The sequence below is a fragment of the Microtus oregoni genome, unplaced genomic scaffold (assembly GCF_018167655.1).
Source record: "Microtus oregoni isolate MIOR12 unplaced genomic scaffold, Mior012 000109F_ref0000275, whole genome shotgun sequence".
Classification (NCBI taxonomy): domain Eukaryota; kingdom Metazoa; phylum Chordata; class Mammalia; order Rodentia; family Cricetidae; genus Microtus; species Microtus oregoni.
Window position 1 is genome coordinate 1174933 of NW_024544727.1, and position 19372 is coordinate 1194304.

Genomic DNA, 19372 nt, shown 5'->3' on the forward strand with positions numbered 1-19372 from the left:
TCATAGAAAGTCGGGAATAAGAAATGCTCATTGCTACCACACTCTTTCTAGACTGAAGAAGGAGAAGTCATTGTAGTTTAGGAGGAACACGAGATCATTGGCCACCCACTGGCTGGCCAAAATGTCTACTTCTGATTTGAAATTTGGGCTTAAAATGATTTTATTTTTAAATTAAATTAATTTTTTAAAATTTTTTATAAATTAATTTTTTAAGGCAGGGTCTCTCTATTTAGCCCTGGATGGCTTGGAATTCTCTATGTAGATCATACTGGCCTTGAACTCACAGAAATCCACCTGTCTTGCCCCCAAGAGGGTTGAATTAAAGTCATGTGCCACCGCATCAGGCCTTGGGCTTAAAATCTTAAAGGTAGGGATTTAATAAGAAATTCAGCTTGATTCTTACTTAGAAGTCACCCTGGAGGGGATGGAAATGACCTTGGTGGCAGCATTACCCTTCTCCTCTGCCCCATGTGTCTTCTGGACTTCAGTTTGTCTCTGCAGAAGGACAGAGTTTGGGATGGGACATGCCTCTGCCCGGGTGACTGGGGCGGAAGAGCCTTTTAGATTCTTCTGGGTAGGGAGGGCCGGCCTTGGGCATACACCTGGGGCACACCGCACACCACTTTTATTTTCCCAGAACACAAAATTCCATCTAAGGAAGTGTTGAAAGGGCAGGTTATACTGGTATTATGTCTATTATAGCCCATCACGGCCCGGGTCTCTCCTGCGCTCACCACACAATGGGCTGCATCGTGGAGCGGTGAAGTGGATTGCCAGGGAGCTTTCTAAATGAAGTGAGTGTTTGAATGCAAACGATTTCTTTTCTCCACGGAGCAAGTGCTTCTCAGGAAAGAGAGAAAGAGAAGTCTGCCTCCTTCATCCACTAATCAAAGCATTATAAGGTCACCTGACTAAGAGTGGACCATACCAGCCGTCCTTCTGACCACCTGTGAGGATGCTGAGTTGGCAAACCCATCCAGGGCTCCAACTCTGTAGCTGGTGTATCTGTACAGGGGAGCCATGCCAATTCCTACCCAAACCAAGGGTTCCATTTCTCCCTCATCACAACGGCCCCGACCAGACCTCCAGAACCCCTCTGCCACAAAAGCACAGGAGAGAAACTGGAAAGAAACTCTATCTAAATGTGGTGGGGGTCTTAGGCTGTGGTAGATCAACCTTCCACCAAATTATACTGCAGCGGCACCTGCCCGTCAACCCTGCACCTCCCTTGTCTAGCTTCAGTTCCATCATCAACTTTCTCGGCTGAACAGGAATGTTACAGCAAAATAAATCCCTGCCTAATGGCTTTGAGACTGAGGGGTTCACAATTACACGGCACCCGCATCCCAACCTACAACTCCAGCTCAAAAGAGCTCAAGAGTCTACTCCAAATTCCTGTGGCGATAAGGGGCTGGCTGCATTTAGCCCGGGCTGGGATAAAAGATTTTTTTTTATGATAATTATCTGAGTGAGGGACGCGTTTGCATTTTCTTTCTGTGCAATTCTGAGTTTAACTAGGGTGTGTGTTGGGGGAGTAGCTGTTGGGGTGGCAAAGGAGGGATCTTGACAGCAGAGGTTAGGAAAGTCAAATGTTTGATGTCAGACTATTATGTGCGAAAGTAATTAGCTCACAAATGTTTGATCAGTTATTAGGAAAATGGAGAGTGGGTTATTTAATATCGGGGCGGGAGGTGTGTGTGTTGGGGGGAACAAGAATCAAGGCTTTTAAAAATCTTTTTGGAAGAAAGACATTTCACCGCGTGAATGGAGCTGCGTGGGTGAGGATTCTCCTCTCAGTTCAGAAGATTCACAGGTCCATTCAGCAGTGATTTTAAGGAAAAGACCCCCCCTCATCTTGTTGCATAAGTCTTGGCAATTCATTTCTGCTTTCCCGATCGCTTAATTAAACCCAAAATTTAGAGGCAGAGACAGAGGACCTTGTCTGGTAAAATGGTCCTTCCACCCCAATTTCTTGTCTGACAACTTAGAACTGTGTATTGCTGCAGAAAAAAAACAACGAGGCACTCTGTCACTGGCAGGCTTGTAGGGTCAACAGAGAAACTGAGGCAGAGTTCCACAGGTGTGGTCACAGAAACTTGTGCTAAATCCAGTGGGGAGCATTGAGAAATTCTTGTGTTTCCTGAGGGAGTCCAAGGCACTGGCCTCACAGAGAAGAGAATGGACTTATTCTAGATACTAGAAACATTTAGGGGACATTTCTTTTTCTATTCACTGGTAGCTCAGTCTTAAAAAAGAAGAAAGACATGAGGGCTGGGAAGATAACCAGAAACATGCTTGCTGCGTAGCACAGGCCCTGAGTTAATCTCCACGACACGTTGGTATGGTATAGTAGTAGTCGTCAATAATCCCAGCACTGGTAGGGCGGAGACAGGAGGGTCCCTGGGGCTTGCTGGAATCCAGTCCTTGGCTAATTACTGCAAGCTCCAAGCTAGCAAGAGATCTCGTCTAGATAGCACCAGATGAATGACAGCCATGGTTGACCTCTGGCCTCTATATGCATGCCCACACATATGCACCTCCCCTGCATGCACAGGAAAACACAGAAACGCCTCCTGTGCCCCACAAGAAATTAGACACAAACCCTTGAGTTCCCTGGTCATCAATGACCATGGAGGGCCAACAGACTCACTCTTCGTTGCCGACATAGTCCTCTCGAAAGCAGCTGTGCCAGGACCTTGAGTAGACAGACACAGACTCGAGGGGATATAAACCGTGTGTTGGAACACCCAGAGTGTGTGAAACCGGCTTCCTCTCTAGTTCATCTCAGAGGTGCTCAGGTATACAGTGGCGAGCAGGAGTACCTGCGGACACACCCTAACAGATGGGTACCTATTTGCATCGAGAGCTTAAGGACACATCCTACTGTGACTCCATTGTAGCCCTCAGCTAGCTGCCACCATTGCTTCTCCCCTGTGTTTCTCCAGGACTTTTAATTATTGGTGGGGATCACTTCCAGAGACAGCCTGGCTGCTCTCCCCTCCTACGCGGGCTGGAGTCATTCAAAAAGGAGAGCTCTGGGTTCTGCCTGGCCTCCCAAGTACCAACTAGGTTGGGGTCATTTACTACAAAAAGCTGGTAAGAGGAATACACTTGAAACACCACCCAGGGGCTGCAGAGATGTCTCAGTGGAAAAAAGACTTGACACATAAGTGCAAGGACCAGAGTTCAGATCCCCAGTGCCCATCTAAAACCCAGGTAGGTGTGACTGTCTCTTGTAACCCAGGGCTCAGGAAGTTGAGACAGTGGTCCCCAGGCCGAGCTGGTTAGCTAGACTAGACAAACCTGGGAGTTTCAGTTTCCACAAGAGACCCTGCCTCAGGAAAGTGGAGAGCCAGCAGGGAAGACACCCAAGAACAACTATATGTAAATGAGTACACATGAGAGCACATACCCACATACATATACCCCACACATGTATGTATGCTTATATGTACATAAGCACACACATACATATATATACATAAAAATTCATTTTCTGGGTCACCAACACTATATAGATAAAATTCAGCATAATGCTAATTGTCTTACATTGCCTCAAGCCCCTATTCAGAATGTTGTTTTGAGGCCTCAAGGAAAGGTAGGGGTCTCTAGTCTCAGGGGTAAAGGGCTGGTAGCCTGTTGTGCTGATTGGCTTTATAGTACTATTATTATTATAATTATCATCATCATCATTATTATTATTGTTATAGAACAGAGTTGTCTGGGAAGAGAGAACCTCAACTGAGAAAATGCCTCCATGAGATCGGACCTAGGCAAGCCTGTAGAGCATTTTTGAAGTTAATGATTGATGTGGGAGGGTTCAGCTCAGCATGGGTGGTACTACCCCTGAGCAGGTGGTCTGGGTTGTATAAGAAAGCAGGCTAAGCAAGCTATGGGGAGCAAGGCAGTAAGCAGTACTCCCCCATGGCCTCTGCTCCCAGGATCTCGCCTTCAGTTTCTGCCCCTGCTCCCAGGGTCCTGCCTTTAGTTTCTGCCTCTGCTCCCAGGGTCCCGCCTTCAGTTTCTGCCTCTGTTCCTATCAGCAGACGGTGACTTGGGATATGTATGCCAAATCAGACCATCTTTCCCATGTTGTCTTGGTCATGGCCTTTATGACACTGAGAGAGACCTGAGTCATACACCTGTGGTCTGCAGAAGCTCAGCCAGGGCATCGGCTGGCAAGACCTGCTGGCAGGCAGGGGCGGCACAACACTCATGTTCTCCCAGGTGGGTGGGGGTTCAGGGCCACAGCTCAGTAGGCTCTTACCATCCAGGCTGGGTGCCACGACACCCAAGGAGTAGGCACCTTCTTTCACGTGCGCCAGCAGCTCTTCTCCAGGCTCGATGTCCTTGATGACTTTATAGTAAATCTAGGAGACAGAGATTAAAGACAGAAAGTGAACACTGAAGCAGTGTGTTCTCATGGCAGAGGTACTCACAGACCACGGAGCTTCCCCACAGAGGTGTCCATGGACTACGGAGCTTCCCTGCAGAGGCACCCACGGACCACGGAGCTTCTCCTGCAGAGGCACCCACGGACCACGGAGCTTCCCCCACAGAGGTACCCATGGACCAGCTCCCCACCACTGCAGGGCTACCCAGAGAGGGGGCTGGCCTGAGGGGGCCACTTCACCCAATTTTTAATTTAAAAAAAATGTTTATTTTATGTGTATGAGTGTTTTGCCAGCATGTAAATACACCACATGTATGCAGTGCCTGAGTAAGCCAGAAGAGGGAACTGGATCCCTTAGAATTGGAGTTATGGTTGCCATGTGGGGGCTGGGAAGCCTCCAGAACAGTGGTTCTCAACCTGTGGGTTGCAACCCCTTTGGGGTCAAAGGACCCTTTCACAGGGGTCACGTATCAGATATTTACATTATGATTCATAACAGTAGGAAGTGACGGTTTGTTATGGTTGGAGGTCACCACAGCATGAGGACCTGTATTAAAGGGTCACAGCATGAGGAGACTGAGAACCACTGATCTAGAAGATCAGCAATAATCTTAACTGCTGGGCCGTTTCCTCAGCCCCCAAACTGCTTGTTTTTTCATTTAAACAAATTTTATTATATTTACTTATTTTTGTGTCTACTGGGGGAGGGGTAACATGTGGATCTCAAAGGACAACTGATAGGATCAGTTCTTTCCTCCAACCATGTGGGTCTTGAGGATTTAACTCAGGTCAGGCTTGGTGGCAGGTGCCTGCTGAGCCATCTCCCTGGCCAGATCCGACCGTGAAGAAGGTCTTTCCCCAGAACTTCTACAGCATATGAAGAAAGGAGAGGAACTGAGTCCATTTTAATTCGTCTCATTTTGCTGATAGAAAGGACAGGAGAAAGCCCGAGAGTTGGCTCAGTGGTTGTGAAGTGGTTAGTTCCCAACACCCACATGGAGGCTTGCCACTTCCTCAGGTGCCAGGCATGCCAGGGGTACCCTAGGAAATGTCCCAGATTACAGGGACTTCCCTCTGGGAATGCTCCAGTCTATTCTCAAACCTCCTTCGTCAATGCGTGCCCGAGACACTTGGCTCTAAGGGGACCTGAAAGTTCTGGGTGTTGGTGACTTGTGAAGGCGCTTTCCAGCTGGGCACAGGCCCAGTGGGCGAGGTTGCTGCCATGCGTGACTTTTATACCAGTGCGGCAGGTGTGAGTCTGGCAAGCCAGGGGTGGCATGGTGTGCATGCCCGCCAGGAGCTGCATCCAGCAGGTGACAGGAGTTTGGGGGACAGGGGTGGAGTTCTATGCCTGGAGGGAGGGAGCCCTGAGGCTGAGACAGCTACATTTGGGGTGTCCAGTTCAGCGGTAGGATCTGAACCAAGACTGACAGGGGTACCCTAGCAAATGTCCCAGATTACAGGGACTCCATTCGGGATACTAAACTGTCAGAGCACTGCAGGTGACTTTGGGGTGTGTCTGTGTCTTCCCTGACTTTGCCCAGGCTCTGTCTCAAAGACTCCAGAGGCCCAGTCTCTCCTAGTGCAGGTCCTGGGCCTCCCAGGAGCACAGTGACTCAGTATCTCTTATCTGGAAACGTCAGACACGTGGCTTCATCTCTCTCGGGTAACTCACTGCCTACCTCAGAAGTGGTCTGCTTGGGACTCTCTTCTGATGTTAGGACTGTCTAGGGGTGGGAGAAATACCCAAGAGACACCAGCTGCTCTGGGGAGGCTGGGCACAGGCCCATCCAGCTGCCCTAGGCTAGCCTTCTGCATTGTTGGAGGGGGACAGGGCATGAGGAAGAGGAGAAGAAAAAACATTTTAAGAGAAGACAAACTTGCCTAAGCCCAGGAGAGAGGCAGTGATTCTCCTGGCCATAAATGGTAAACAACATTTCTGTTGCCACTAATTGGTCCTGGCAGAGGTTTGCCCTATAGATACTGAAGGGAGCCTGGTGCGCCCGCTTGCCTCCCAAGAATACAGTCCTACCTAGGGCTAAGGGCAGCTAGCTCCAGAGTGACACCTGGGAGTCACTAAAGAACACAGAAGAGCCGCACTGGGTCCGCAGTGCCCATTGGCTGTCACGAACACCAGACAGCGGAAGTGCACAGCCAGGAACCTGCAGGCATACCCAGCAATCTTATCAGTGAGACAGTCCTTCACAGATCAGCTCATAGTAGTAACTTGATCGGGCGTTAGTCTCAGGGAGGTTGATAATACAAAGAGGTTTTAAAATGGAGACTAGAAATGGGATCAAGAGACTTCTTGAATAAAACCAATGGTTTCTGAGATCCCTGCCACATAGCATCTGACTAACCTATTTTCTTGAAGGTCAGACTCAAGCCACCTTGCTTTAGAAGAGGATCCACCCACAGTTGCTCCAGCGTGAGGGACTGAGGCCACGCAGGCACCCCCTGAGCTGGAGGGGAGGGTGGGTGTCAAGCTGTTAATAAGCTTACTCACGATTCCCTCTGGCAACAGAGCACATACAGACACATACAGCAAGTACAAGCTTCATGCCCGTGGCTCAGTGACAATGTGGTAGGTGACCTGATGTTGGGTACAAGGGCTGGAAGAGGGGACTGAGAGCTTGGCCCCTCGAGGTCCTTGAGTTAGAGCTAGCCAACAACTGGCTTTGCTCCCTGCTGCAATCACCCAGATTGCACGAGGCCATGGTTACCATGCCAGCAGTGTGTCCTCCTACCAGCTGGCTGCTGGGTACCTATTCCGAGAAGTGGGTAGAGGGGAGAGCACCCATCCTTTCCACCCGCAACATTTTTCAGGCTGCCAGCCTTTCTGGCCTGCACCCCCTATCACACTTCTGGTTAGGTTGACTGACCTCCAGGGTTCCTCTATACACACACTACCTCCTTTCTCTCTGAGCTAAAGGAATCTGGAGTCTTGCCACCTGATTCTGGTTCAGAAGGCTACAGGGTCATCAGCTTCTGTCCTGGTTCCTTTGAAGGTAGCTGTCCTCCTGGAACCCACTCCTATCCACCCCCGACCGTTTGGGGGCCGCTGGGCCTCCTGACTCCTACTTTAGCTCTAGGGCTGCCCAGCCTCCCTCCCCCTCATACCCTCTGAGGGCTGGGGCATTCCGGGGACTCCACACCCTCCCACACCTTTGTTCCTTGGCTCACCGGGCCTCCAGGGACCTCTACTCCGGTTCTGTAGACAGGAGCCTTCTGGGACCCTCCCACCAGCATGGACACCGCAAGGCGAGCCACAGTAGGGCCACAAGTATCCCTTTCTCATCTTCACAGAAGGGCCACCAGGGCCCCGGTCAGGGACATGTGGGGACCACAAGGCGGCAAGTTAGGCAACTGTGGCCAGTAGGACTTTGAGCCCCGGACGTAATTAATCAATCCCTATTAGTGCTAATTGCACAGGCCAGGGCGGGGCCCAGGTGCCCCAGCTTGCCTCCACCTGGAGAGCCAAGGAAATGAACAGGAATCTTCACAGACGTTCCTGAAGTCTCGGCTACCTTAGGCAACCACGGGGGCACATACAGAAGCCAGCCCATGCTTTTATGACCTGTCGCAAGTGGTACAGCCTTTATCAGCCAGCCATTCTGAGAAAGTCAGTTCCTGCTCTGTGGAGCTGGGTGACTTCCCTTAACAAAGGCCAACTTTGGTCGGAGCTGGCACTGTTGGTTGGGGAGCCAGGTTGAGGGGGGACAGGATAGGGCATCTCAGTCTTAAGCATTGCTGCCCACTGTATGCTCCAGGCCCCTTCTGCGCCTGGCCTATAATAAACTATAACCGTCGTCTCTTAAGATTCTTGCCAACTGGTTTACTGCATTCATTTGGAGTGCACTGGTCCCTGACCATTAGCTTCACAAGACAGGCTGCGAACAAGGAGTCTAGGAAACCCAGGAGTATGACACCCTCCAGCCCTCAATGGTGGCTGCAGGAAGAAGCTGATTGCCTTCTTTCTAAACCACAGTGACACATGTTTTAGGCACATGAGTCCTGGCGTCCTGTCACCTCAGATCTAGTGGCTATTCCTTGTCTGAGAACTTGGTGGCAACAGCTTCTTTCCAACAATTGGCTTCTGTTGGTGGCACTCTGAAATAAGGACACAATCAGGCAGAGCCTGAAGCTGAGCCCCAGTTTCTCCCTCTCCACTCCCCTCATCCAGCAGCGGCAGCTCAGTCTGGGCCAACACCACTGCCTGTAACTACTCTTCCATCAACCCAAACTATTTTCTTTTCCCTCTGTCATGCTCCAGACACAAAGAGATGGCTCCATGTCGTAGAGAGAACTTGGAACCTTCTCACTGAAAGGTAGACACCTGCTTGGGGATCAGGTTCAAGCCTCAGCACCCTTCACACAAATGAGCATTGGGGATCAGGTTCAAGCCTCAGCACCCTTCACACAAACGAGCATCCAGAAGGCAGTTTACAATGGCTGCCAGTCCTCAGATCCTTAGGGCCCTTGGCTTGTACTGAAGATACTGTTTAGTGATTATGAGCAAAGGCGACAGACACCCCACAGTGCCCAGGCCTGCTATGTCTGAGCATCCTAGCACTGAAATAAAAGAAAAACCCCTTGCAGAACGGAAATGTGGTGAGCATGGGCTTAAAATCAGTGGACATGCAGGTGGCTCCGTCAGTGTCCCTGCATCTCCTCGCTCCACACGCCCGGCTGTAATAATTTCATCTGTGCGGGAGCCTCTATAATTTTGTTACTGTATGCTCTGCCACTGAAAAATTTTAAAACATCCTTATGCATTTATCTCTTCCTTTGTTGCACAGTTTGGATAAGGATCGTAAAATATCAAATATTAGCCCATAGTTAAATAATCAATGCCGTTACATGGCTCCCAACGAGGGACTGCATTTAATTAATGGAAGATAAATTCTGACAAGCAGTTGTTGTATTGGGGCCATCACCACAGCTGAAAATTGAATTTAAGCTTAGCTGCTCTCCAAAATTAAAACACATTTGATATATATTTTTTAAGGTAAAAAACTTCTAAATTGTGTGTGTGTGTGTGTGTGTGTGTGTGTGTGTGTGTGCATGTGTGTGTGGTCTAAGAACATCTTGCAGAAGTTTGTTACTTCTTTCCACTATGTGGGTTTCAGGTACTGAACTCAGGCCATCAAATGAGGTGGTCCGTGCCTTTACCTGCCGATACATCTCATTAGTCTACAGCGGCATTTCGAAAGTGTTCTGTTCATGGGCTAAGAAAGGATCAACAAATTCTCTAATCGCACCTTGCTGGTTTTCAAAGAGAAAATTGTGTTTAGCCCTTTGGAGCCACCATTTCAAAGGACCACAACAAAAACATATGATTCTTTTGATTGAAAATCTAAAGGAGGAAAGCATAGGAGTAGGGAAAGGTCAGGGGCTCAGAGCCTGAGGACCCTGTTCAAACTATCAACCCTAGTGCCTCACACACTTCGGAGGGAAAGATGTTCTGGGCAGGGAGCCGTTGGCTGTTTGCTTCAGCCAGGCAGCACCGGCTTTTCTGTGAAGAAGCAGGGTCGGCCCTGTGATCGCTTGGATGCACAGCTCCTGCCCAGGTTTTTCTGTTTAAACACCGTGTTCAATGCTTTCAAGAGGGGCCGCTCTCCTGCTGTGGGCAGACCTGTCCTTTGAGCTTCCTTGGCTGTGGCTGTCTCAGCCTTCCAGTCACAGGCTGGGCACGGCACCCTGGCTCTTCTGCCCTGCCGTGAGAAACTGGGGTGCTCTACAGAGAGCACAGGCTGGGGTTGTTCTTGCAGATGAAAGGAGCTGAGCGAAGCCAGAGCAGCACGGCTCTCCCAGGGCTGCATCCTGTCCTCCACCCTCAGCCCGCTGACCAGTAAACCCTCCTCTGCCCACAGACCCACCCTACCGAGGCAATGCGTGAAAAGAGAGAATGGCTCCTCTGTGGAGAGATCTCTGCCCACCCCCTGCTGCTTCCTGTGGGCACAGTATTTCCAAGCTTTTCTTTTCTTTCTTAACATTAAAACAAATTCAGTAACAGACCCTGCTTGTGTCTCCTAAATGTTTGAAACCAACTTATTTGCTCATAATTGCAGGAGGAAAAAACACCCAGGGGTGACCTGGATGTTTTGAATTTTCCAAAGAGAGAGGTCTTGGAAGGCGTTGATGGGGCGGGGCAAGGGCGGGGGTCCTCAGGTGTTCAAAATGAACTGAGATGCTGTGGGTGCGTGTTTGCCCCTAGACTCGTGTACAGATGGAAGAGAAATGACTGCTTGGCATCTGGCAATGAACTAGGTCTGTGGCTTCACTACCTCCAACAAAATACCAGGGCAAAGCCCTGGTCCCCCACTTCTGCAGAAGGTATGTTGTTCTAACCAGATGGGCCACCCCAAAGATTTTGTTTTTTCAAAAACAGGAAAAGTATTGGTCCTTAGGGGCCAGGTGTCCCAAGGCCATCTGTGGCCTCTAGTATACAGAAGGAAAACCCCAGGTCTATCTCAGTCTCTTCTGCTGCCTGCCTCCCCTTCTCGGAATCATAAGGAAGATTCCCAGGTGGACATGAGGGACAGGACCAGTGCCTTCCCATGAGCATGGGTTCTCCTGGAGAGAGGACTCAGAGCTACAGAACACCAGGAGGGCCTTTCATAGTTCAGACGGGAAATTAGGTACAAGGCCAGTGACTTTCTTTCGTGTCACTAGGCGGGGTGGGAGCTGAGATAGACAAGGGGCATGGAGTCTGGCCAGCACTCCCGGAGAAGTGGCTACATGCTTCATATTGACCCACACTCAAGGCACCAGGAGGCTGGAGGGAAGTTTCGGTAAAGATGGATGGGAATTGAACCCCTTGAAGTCCTGAGCTACACTTCCAGCTCCAGAAGGCTACAGAGGAGCAAATAAAAAGATAACCTTTGTCCTCGGGCTTGAAGCAGGTCTGAACACCCAGACGAAGCTGGGGTGAGGGCTCATGGCTGGGCTGAGAGGACTCTCGGCATCTGGGACCTGAACAGAACCAGGAGGCGGGCTGCTGAGGCTTCCAGAGCCTGTGTGCGTCATAGCTCCAGCAGCCGCCAGCAGGGGCAGGGGCAGCCCCATGATGGTGAGGGAGGTGTACCTTCTTCAGTCTTCTATGTGCAGCTGACATGGGGTCTCTCCCAAAGACACAGGACCCCAGAAATCCAGGCTTCTGAGTTGACTCAAGCCCAGGTCCTGACCATTACAAACACAGATCATGGGACCCTGGGTTTCCGTTCTTCATGTTGACCCATGTCTTCAATTTCTCCATAAGTGGACCGTTGATCTCTTCTGGTGGCTGAAGCTCCCAGAACTTTCTCTTAAGATGCTAAGACCTTCTCCTGTCCTTCTGTTTCTTTTGGATACTGGAGCTGAAATCCTGCATCTTGAACCTTGAATTAGCAAGGCCTATGCTTTTCTGACTTGACGTATATTTCTCATTGGATAGAACAGCATCATTTCTGCAATGCAGATGCTTCCTCATGGGCTGTGCTGTCCTGGCAGCGCTGTGTACATGTGCATATGTGATTATACATATAACTGCATGTTTAGGTACGTACACGCACCCATGTTTGCACACATGTGTTGTGTATGTGCCCATGGCTGTGTAGTGTTCCTAATTGCCTAAAAGTTTTCATAGACACTCAGGGGAGGGAGAAAATAATCTGAGAAACAGGACCTGACACTTTTCAGTGTTTCCTTCTCAAAGAGAAGCCTATCCTCAGGAATCTTTTTTACTAGTAGTATCTCCAGGAAGTTTTATTCAGCTGCGGAGAGGGTCAAAGTGCTACTCTACAGGGACAATTGTCTTCACAGGATGGCCAGGAAATGGAAGTGATTACATGGGGGCTGTGGCCAGCTATGAAAAAGAGAAGGAGAGAGGGAGGGAAAGGGAGGAAAAGAGAGGTGTGTGTGTGTGTGTGTCTACATATCTCTGTTTGGGGGAGAATAACAGCTAGCCTAAAATCTATTTTGCCTTTCAGAAAGTCATTTCATTTAACTGGTGAATATTTGGGGTGAGTCTGTGGATTCCAGTGGGGAGGGGACTTATTCTCTACAGAGGGGTCTCAGTGTGAAATCTGGGGGTGGGAACTTCCCCAGGATTGGGGTATTATTTTGGCTCTGGACCTTCTCAAAGGTGGCATTTGCCTAAATCTCCAATCCTTCTAAACATGGGGCTATTTATCATCCTACGCATGGGATTAGGCCAGGAAGAATTCACCCTACAAGACCATGTAGAAGAGAGCCAGCCAGCAGGTAAGGAGGCACAGGTAAGTCTGACCTGGCATTAGTCAAGCAATGCAGTCAAGGGTGTGGGCATAGAGCACATGGAAGGGCACAGGGTACAGAGAAAATGACATGGAGAAAAGGGAACAGGGCATAGGGAAGGTCACAAGACACTGGACACATGGCAGAGGGCACATAGTGCAGGACAAAGGACACAGGACACAGAGCAAGGCACAGGGCACAGGGTGCAGGACAGGGTGCAGGACACAGGGCACAGGACACAGGGCACAGGGAAAGGCACAGGGCACAAGACACAGGGTAAGGCTCAGGGCACAGGATACAGGACATAGGGCAGGGCAGAGGGCAAGGCACAGGGCAGAGCATAAGATACAGGGCACAGGACACAGGGAAAGGCGCAGGACACAGGGCACAGGACACAGGGCGGAGGACACAGGGCAGAGTGCAGGGCACAGAGAAGAGCATAAGACACAGGACACAGGACAGGACACAGGACACAGAACATAGGGAAAGGCACAGGGCACAAGACACAGGGTAGGGCTCGGGGCACAGGATACAGGACACAGGGAAAGGCACAGGGCAGAGCATAAGATACAGGGCACAGGACACAGGGAAAGGCACAGGACACAAGACACAGGGTAGGGCTCGGGGCACAGGATACAGGACATAGGGAAAGGCACAGGGAAAGGCACAGGGCAGAGCATAAGATACAGGGCACAGGACACAGGGAAAGGCACAGGACACAGGGCATAAGACACAGGGTGGGACTCAGGGCTCAGTGCACAGGGCTGGGAAAGGCTGGGGACGCAGTAGCTTTGAACCAAAGGATGCAGGGGTCCAGGGATGTAAATGACTCTAACCTGGAGCGGTCCCGCCCATGGTCTGAAATGAAAAGAGAATTCCCTGCAAGGCAATCACTTCTCTTTAACCCATACATGGTAGTTTAAGTAAACGTCCCTGAAATAATTAAGAAAGAATAAAAGGTTTTTGAAGGCCAGTTTTTCTTTGAGAGGACTATACTGTGTGTGTTTTCTAAAAAGCTTACCCCACAAAGACTCAAGCCTCACTGTTCCATTTCAGCTAAGTTCCAGCATCTGTTTCCCAGGTAACAGAAACTGTATTCTCGTTGCTCTACCAGCATCTCGCAGAAACACATCCCTGCACGCAGATGCCCGCATCATGCTTCCCAGGGCTCAATGTTCTGCAGATCTGAGCTGGAGAGGGTGGGCTTGGCCAAACCCCGTGTACCTTAAATCCAGTTTCCCGTCACTCTGTCTCTTTTTTTTTCTAGAAGCGGGAAGTTTTTCTCCTATGTTCCCCTTTACCGTCATAGTTATTATTCCTATGCTCAAAATCCCTCAGTCAGAAAGTTGTCTTTTTTCCTTCTCTCAAAATTTTTGGTTTTAGTGGAAGGTCATGGAGGTCTTGGCAGCAGCATCCTGGGTCCTGGTTCTGTCTGGAACCAGCGAGTGTCTGGTGGAGCCACTGCTAGCAAATTGAGCCCAAGAGCTACGGAGACAGCTCTGGAGGAGCACAGCGGAGCAGTAAGCAGGGGTAGAGGCCTCCCTCATGGCCTCCCTGTTTCCTTTTTAAATGCAAAATATTTCTCTAGAGTCAAGAGCCTTGAACCACTTTAGACGGCTTGCAGGGCGGCACAAGAATGGGCCCTTTGTTACGTGGTCTTCACGAACGGTTTTTAAAATAAAATGGACCCTTTTTCCCCCCCAACAACATCTCACATGTAGCCCGAAGACACACAGGCAGAATGAACTGCTCTGCTGGGAGGGTTGGGAGTTGGTACCCAGAGGAAAACACAAGGCTTTGCTGGAGGACTGATATCTGCAAGGTCAAAGCTACGGAAGAGACAGAGTAGCGCTGGTCACTGTGCCCAGCAGAAGGAAACTGAGTATTGTGGGTCTGCAGTGGCAAGCCATGGAGCTAGGGAACTTGTGGGGGTTCTGAGAAGCTGAGCTCAGAACTGCAGGTTCCTCAGCCTCTGAGAAGGATGAGGCAGAAGTCAGGACTGTTCAGCTCAGTTTACTCCTAGAGAGACGGGAGGCCATGCCAATGCAGGACCATGCGCTTGGCAGCAGGTCACGCCATGATTATGACTTGTGGGCTTTGGGCATTTTTCCTGGTCTAGGAAGTAGCTCTGTGCCATTAGACTGGCCAATGTGGACTTTAGGAAGCCTTGATTGACCAGGGTTTAGGCAACTCTCCTTCCCATTGGTTCCTGTTGGCTACTCTTCCCACAATTCTTGGTATTTGTAGGGAATGAGGCCCCTGTGACTTGAGGTCCTGTCTGTTTCAGCTGCTATTTAAAACCACAGCTCTCAGTTCTCCAATGTCGCCAGTCTCAGACAAGTTTCTTCTGACCTTTGCTCTGTGGTCTTTGCTCTTGTGAAGTATTCTGGGGCAGCTAAATTCTACAGGTAGCCCAGTTGGGCAGGTGTCAAATGGCCACCCCCTACGGCAGGACAGAGCTTAGCAGGTGACCCATGATCTTAACAGAGGCTCGGCTGACCCGCCCCTTAGCAACCATCCACCTTGGTGCCTTGTCTCCAAGGACAGTTTGCAGGGACGGTGACCATCCTAGACCTACCTGTTCGTTGATCTGACACATGGTGAGGTTTTGGTCATCACAGGAACACGCTACACGGATGTACTTGAGCCAGCTGCCAGCCCCGGCCTGATTGGCATCCACGCAGAACTTCTCGCTGCCCAAGTCTTCAGAGACCTGCTGGGGAAGAAGTGCGCTAAGGTCAGAGATGCCCCGTGTGCTATGTCAGGCTGCACTGACCTCAGAGGCAGGATGGCAGGCTGGGTGAGAACTTCAGCCAGTCCTACGCATCAGAGAGGCCCTCTCTACCCATCACACCTGGTCCAGGGAGCCACCAGGAGATTGGCGGAGAAGAGGGTGGTTCTTCCTGTTCTTACACAGCTGCTCACGGTCAGGCCGGGCAATGACGAGTCTTCTGCACTGGTAAAGTGTGCCAGCAAGCTGTCCAGGTTTGAGAAAGCAGAGCCTTCTGTGTCTGACACAAACCCTCTGCAAGGACAGTGGGGGTGTTGGGCTAGAAAAAGCACTTCTGAAGGTAAAGGTGTTACCGGGGTGTGCAGCTGCACCTGAGCCTGTGTGTGTGGTATCTAAGCGTGCATGTGCGTGTGCCTGTGTAGACACGCTCCTGTCAGATAAGCACATCACCTGAATGCCAGGAAGACATTTCATGTCCTCAAAATTGGGAAGTTTCAGTTTGATGCTGGCCAGCCAGCAAACATCATGCTTCCTCCCCAGGTCCTGCACAACAGGCAGGGCCCACACTGGCTTTGCTTTGTCGTTGCTGATGCCTTCTGAACTCTCTTCAGAGTCTTGTTTGCTGAACTGTGTTCCCCCCAACTCCACCCCAACCCCTGCCCCCACCCTGAAGGGTTGCTTGCAAGAAGACCTGGACCACAGGCTGGCAGCTGCTGACACCATAGAGTTCCACTCATACCTGCTCTGTTCAGAGCCTACGGCGAGCCCTAATTCAAAGCCTTTGAAGCAACTGGGGTGGCTAAGTGGGCACACGAAAGGCAGGATGGTTAAAAGGGAGGTTGGCGGGCAGGAGTATTCTGGGGCAGGCGTTTTCAGTTGGGAAGGGGCAAAGGTGCAGCAGGAGGGGCTCTTTCAGTGGATTTTCACCACTAGGCATGCAGTTTTCAAGATCTTTGTGCACCTATGGCCGGCACTGGAATTCCGTGCACAACAATGAAACTACACGTCCTGCTTCTGTACACCCACTCCCTTGTTCCCAAGGATTCTGACACAAGTCAGACCCTGAGCACGTGGCAGATAGCTTTGTCTCCCAGTTGACACCTGTCAGTGACCCCTGGGTTCCAGACAAAGGGCGGCAGCCTGAAGGGACCCAGTAGGGAGGGAGAGTATGGAGGAAGCCCTGCAGATTCCAGGGGGTAGACTGCAGTCCTGTACAGTAACACATAGCAATGCCCCATCCCAGGGCCCCATGCGCTCCCTTGGGTGTCCAGTGGATTCTCTGGAAGCACGAGGCAGCCAGGACAGAAATGGGGCTAAGCACTGACTCCATCAGGCAGAGACTTGAGTTAAGTGGCCAAGCCATTCAACCACTTGCCCCCCATGTTCCCTCAGCCCAGAATCATCTAAGAGGCTTCAGCACTCCAGGCTGGCTGTGGATGAGGCCACAAAGCAACTATGTTCTGTGCCTGGGAAGGTGGGGATGGGGAATACCCAGAGTGCAGAGGCTGGGGTGAGCGGAGTGTACCCTTGCACAGAGCCTGCCCCCCCCCAAGCCTGGGATCTCGACTTTCCCCTCAAATCTGCAACACTAAGGTCCATACACTGTTGGCAAAGCTGGGAGCCCGACTGCACTCCTCTCTTAGTTTAGGGAGCAGGTAAGGGGGTCAGAATGCTTCCTGAGAGGCAGGACCCTCAACTCTAGAGGCATTAGGATAGAGGTTTTCCTTTCCTCTCCTCTGGGGCTCAGGGGAGGGGTGCCTAGGGAGATCTTCCCAGGTGTCTGAACCCTATCCAGGATACCAGGAGTTCACTCAAGGCCCTGCTACTCAGGGGTTAGACGAAGCCTTCCCTGCTCCTTACAAACCCTTGGAGGTCACTGCCTGCCATGTTCCAGTTCAGGGCCAACCCAACCCAAACACTACTGGGTGACCCCCACAGCCTGCAGAGGATGGAGGCAAACTGAATAGCGGCCTTATGTTGAGACCATGAGGGCTGACGTGCCTGGTGGGGGTGGTCAGGTCTCCCATTCTCTAAGATGTGGTGGGCTCAGGTCACCAAGCCCACAGAGGGAGCACCTCAGACCCTCCTCCCAACTGATAACTCTGCAGGGAACTGCTGAGGAGGTCAGCCCACAGGTGACAGGGCCTCTACCTGACAAGGAGGCTCACCCCGCTCCTGAGACATAGGAATAGAGAAAGGCTAGCTGTCGAGAGGCCAGGGGACCCCTTTCTCCCTGCCTGAGGGGTCAGGGACTTCCTGTGGATTCCTGCCACACAGACCTCTAAGCAGATGGTGCCGAATCCCAGGTCCCGTTTCTGGCTCCCTGTTCCTCCCTCTGTGTGTATCTTGCTCATTTTTCTGTCTCTCTGCTTTTTTTTTTCCCTTATGGTGCAGGGTCTGGGGGAGCTAGTTAACGGTGATGTGAATGAGCATGTCTTCATACAAGGCTCTGTCCCCAGGACTTTGCTGGGGTTTGGTTGTTGATTTCTCAGAACTGAGATCTGCTTCCCCAAAAACAATCTTTGTTCATTAGCTCACAACCACTCCAGGCTGGCTGTGGATGAGGCCGTGTTCATTATTCTGTTAAAGTGCTGGGCAGCTCAGTGAGGTCCAGCTAATCATATGGATAAATATGCATGCATACAAGGTGTGAGCATGTGTGCACATGCTTATGGCTATACACACACAGCTATGCACCCCGTGTGTGAAAACATGCACACACACACATATGTAAGTGCATGTGTGTATACACAGAATCTTTAATGTGCACACATGTGCCTGTGTGTGTGTGTGTGTGTGTGTGTGTGCATGCACACTCAGCTGGCACATTTTTGAAAAAGACAAGGTCATTCCTATGAGAAAGTGACCTAGGTAGCTGTAGTTGGTCCTAGTCTGTAACTGCCCAGGCTTCTGTCCTTCATTAGCTCCTGACCCTCTGTATGATTGCTTTCCTGGTAGTCCCTAAAGACTTGAGAAAGTTCCCTTTCCCAGTGTGATCACCTCAGAGACCAGGGAGGGAGGAGCTACTTGTCTTAGGCAGTAGAATTAGGTGGGATTCTCTAAAATCTGGAATCCACCACCCTGGCTTGGATCCTCACAGGTCCTTGGCATTGCTGCCTCTGAAGCTGGGCTTTGACGTAGTCATGGAGATGGAGCCTTAGCACCACTTCCTAGCTGAGGAGACCTCCAGTGGCCCACTGGGACTCTGACCAGCAATTGCTTGGCTCTGAGGGTTCATGGGATGCTGAGAGGAAGGCCTGGGTGTTAGGGTATCAAGTCCACAGCCACAGGCAGCTGAGCACATGTCCCTGACTGCAGTGGGAGAAGCAAGTGCCAAGGACCCGAGGCCAGAGGCAACAGCATTGGCTCAGTCTTTCCCATCTGGACTCTGCTTGCACCTACGCTCTGGCAGGAGCTGTGTGGCTCTGATAGTTCCAAGGATGTGTGAGAGCACAGGGGACAAGGGAACGAGGGCGCACGCATCAGGTTCTGTTCATACATGAGACATCAAGAGTCATATTCGAGTGTGGCGGGGTTCTCTTGGCTGGCTTTTCTGTGGCTGTGGAGCCGAACCTCTGCCCAGATTTGGAGTTGGGCCCCACCCACTTGAAAGCCTGGCTCTGGAGTTGTTGGGGTTGAGCCTGTGGACTCCCATAATTACCGGTGGAAGTGGCCCTTCTGCCCATTTGCCCCCACTTGGCCTCTCAGCCCCCGTGTTCCTGCCAGCTTCCCCAGCTCATCAATCACCCCCATCAGAAATGCTGAGTTAAAAAACGAAGAGATGGAAAAAAAAATCCTCTTACCCTTGACAATTTTTTTTGCACATCATTTGAGGTTTCCTGCACTTTTAATCTGTGGCTCTCTGCTGGGCCAGCTCTTTCCCATTTAATGGGCATGGCCAGGGGCTGGCTCCGTATGGGATGTGCACACAGGCGCGAGTGCAGAGGCGTCTGTCGTCAGCTCACCTAATGGATTCCCAGCCTGCAGGAAGG

General features: G+C 50.9%; 1 protein-coding gene across 1 annotated transcript in view; it reads right to left on the bottom strand.

Annotated features, from left to right (window-relative positions):
• Nucleotides 1–19372, bottom strand: part of LOC121443532 (histone-lysine N-methyltransferase PRDM16-like) — a 133460-nt gene that overhangs the window by 15129 nt on the left and 98959 nt on the right. Inside the window, exons 2-4 of the mRNA XM_041645297.1 lie at nucleotides 15504–15626; nucleotides 15228–15362; nucleotides 4268–4370 (exon numbers count right to left, since the gene is read on the bottom strand). Coding sequence (XP_041501231.1) covers nucleotides 4268–4370; nucleotides 15228–15362; nucleotides 15504–15626 — 361 coding nt within the window. The remainder of the gene's footprint in view (nucleotides 1–4267; nucleotides 4371–15227; nucleotides 15363–15503; nucleotides 15627–19372) is intronic.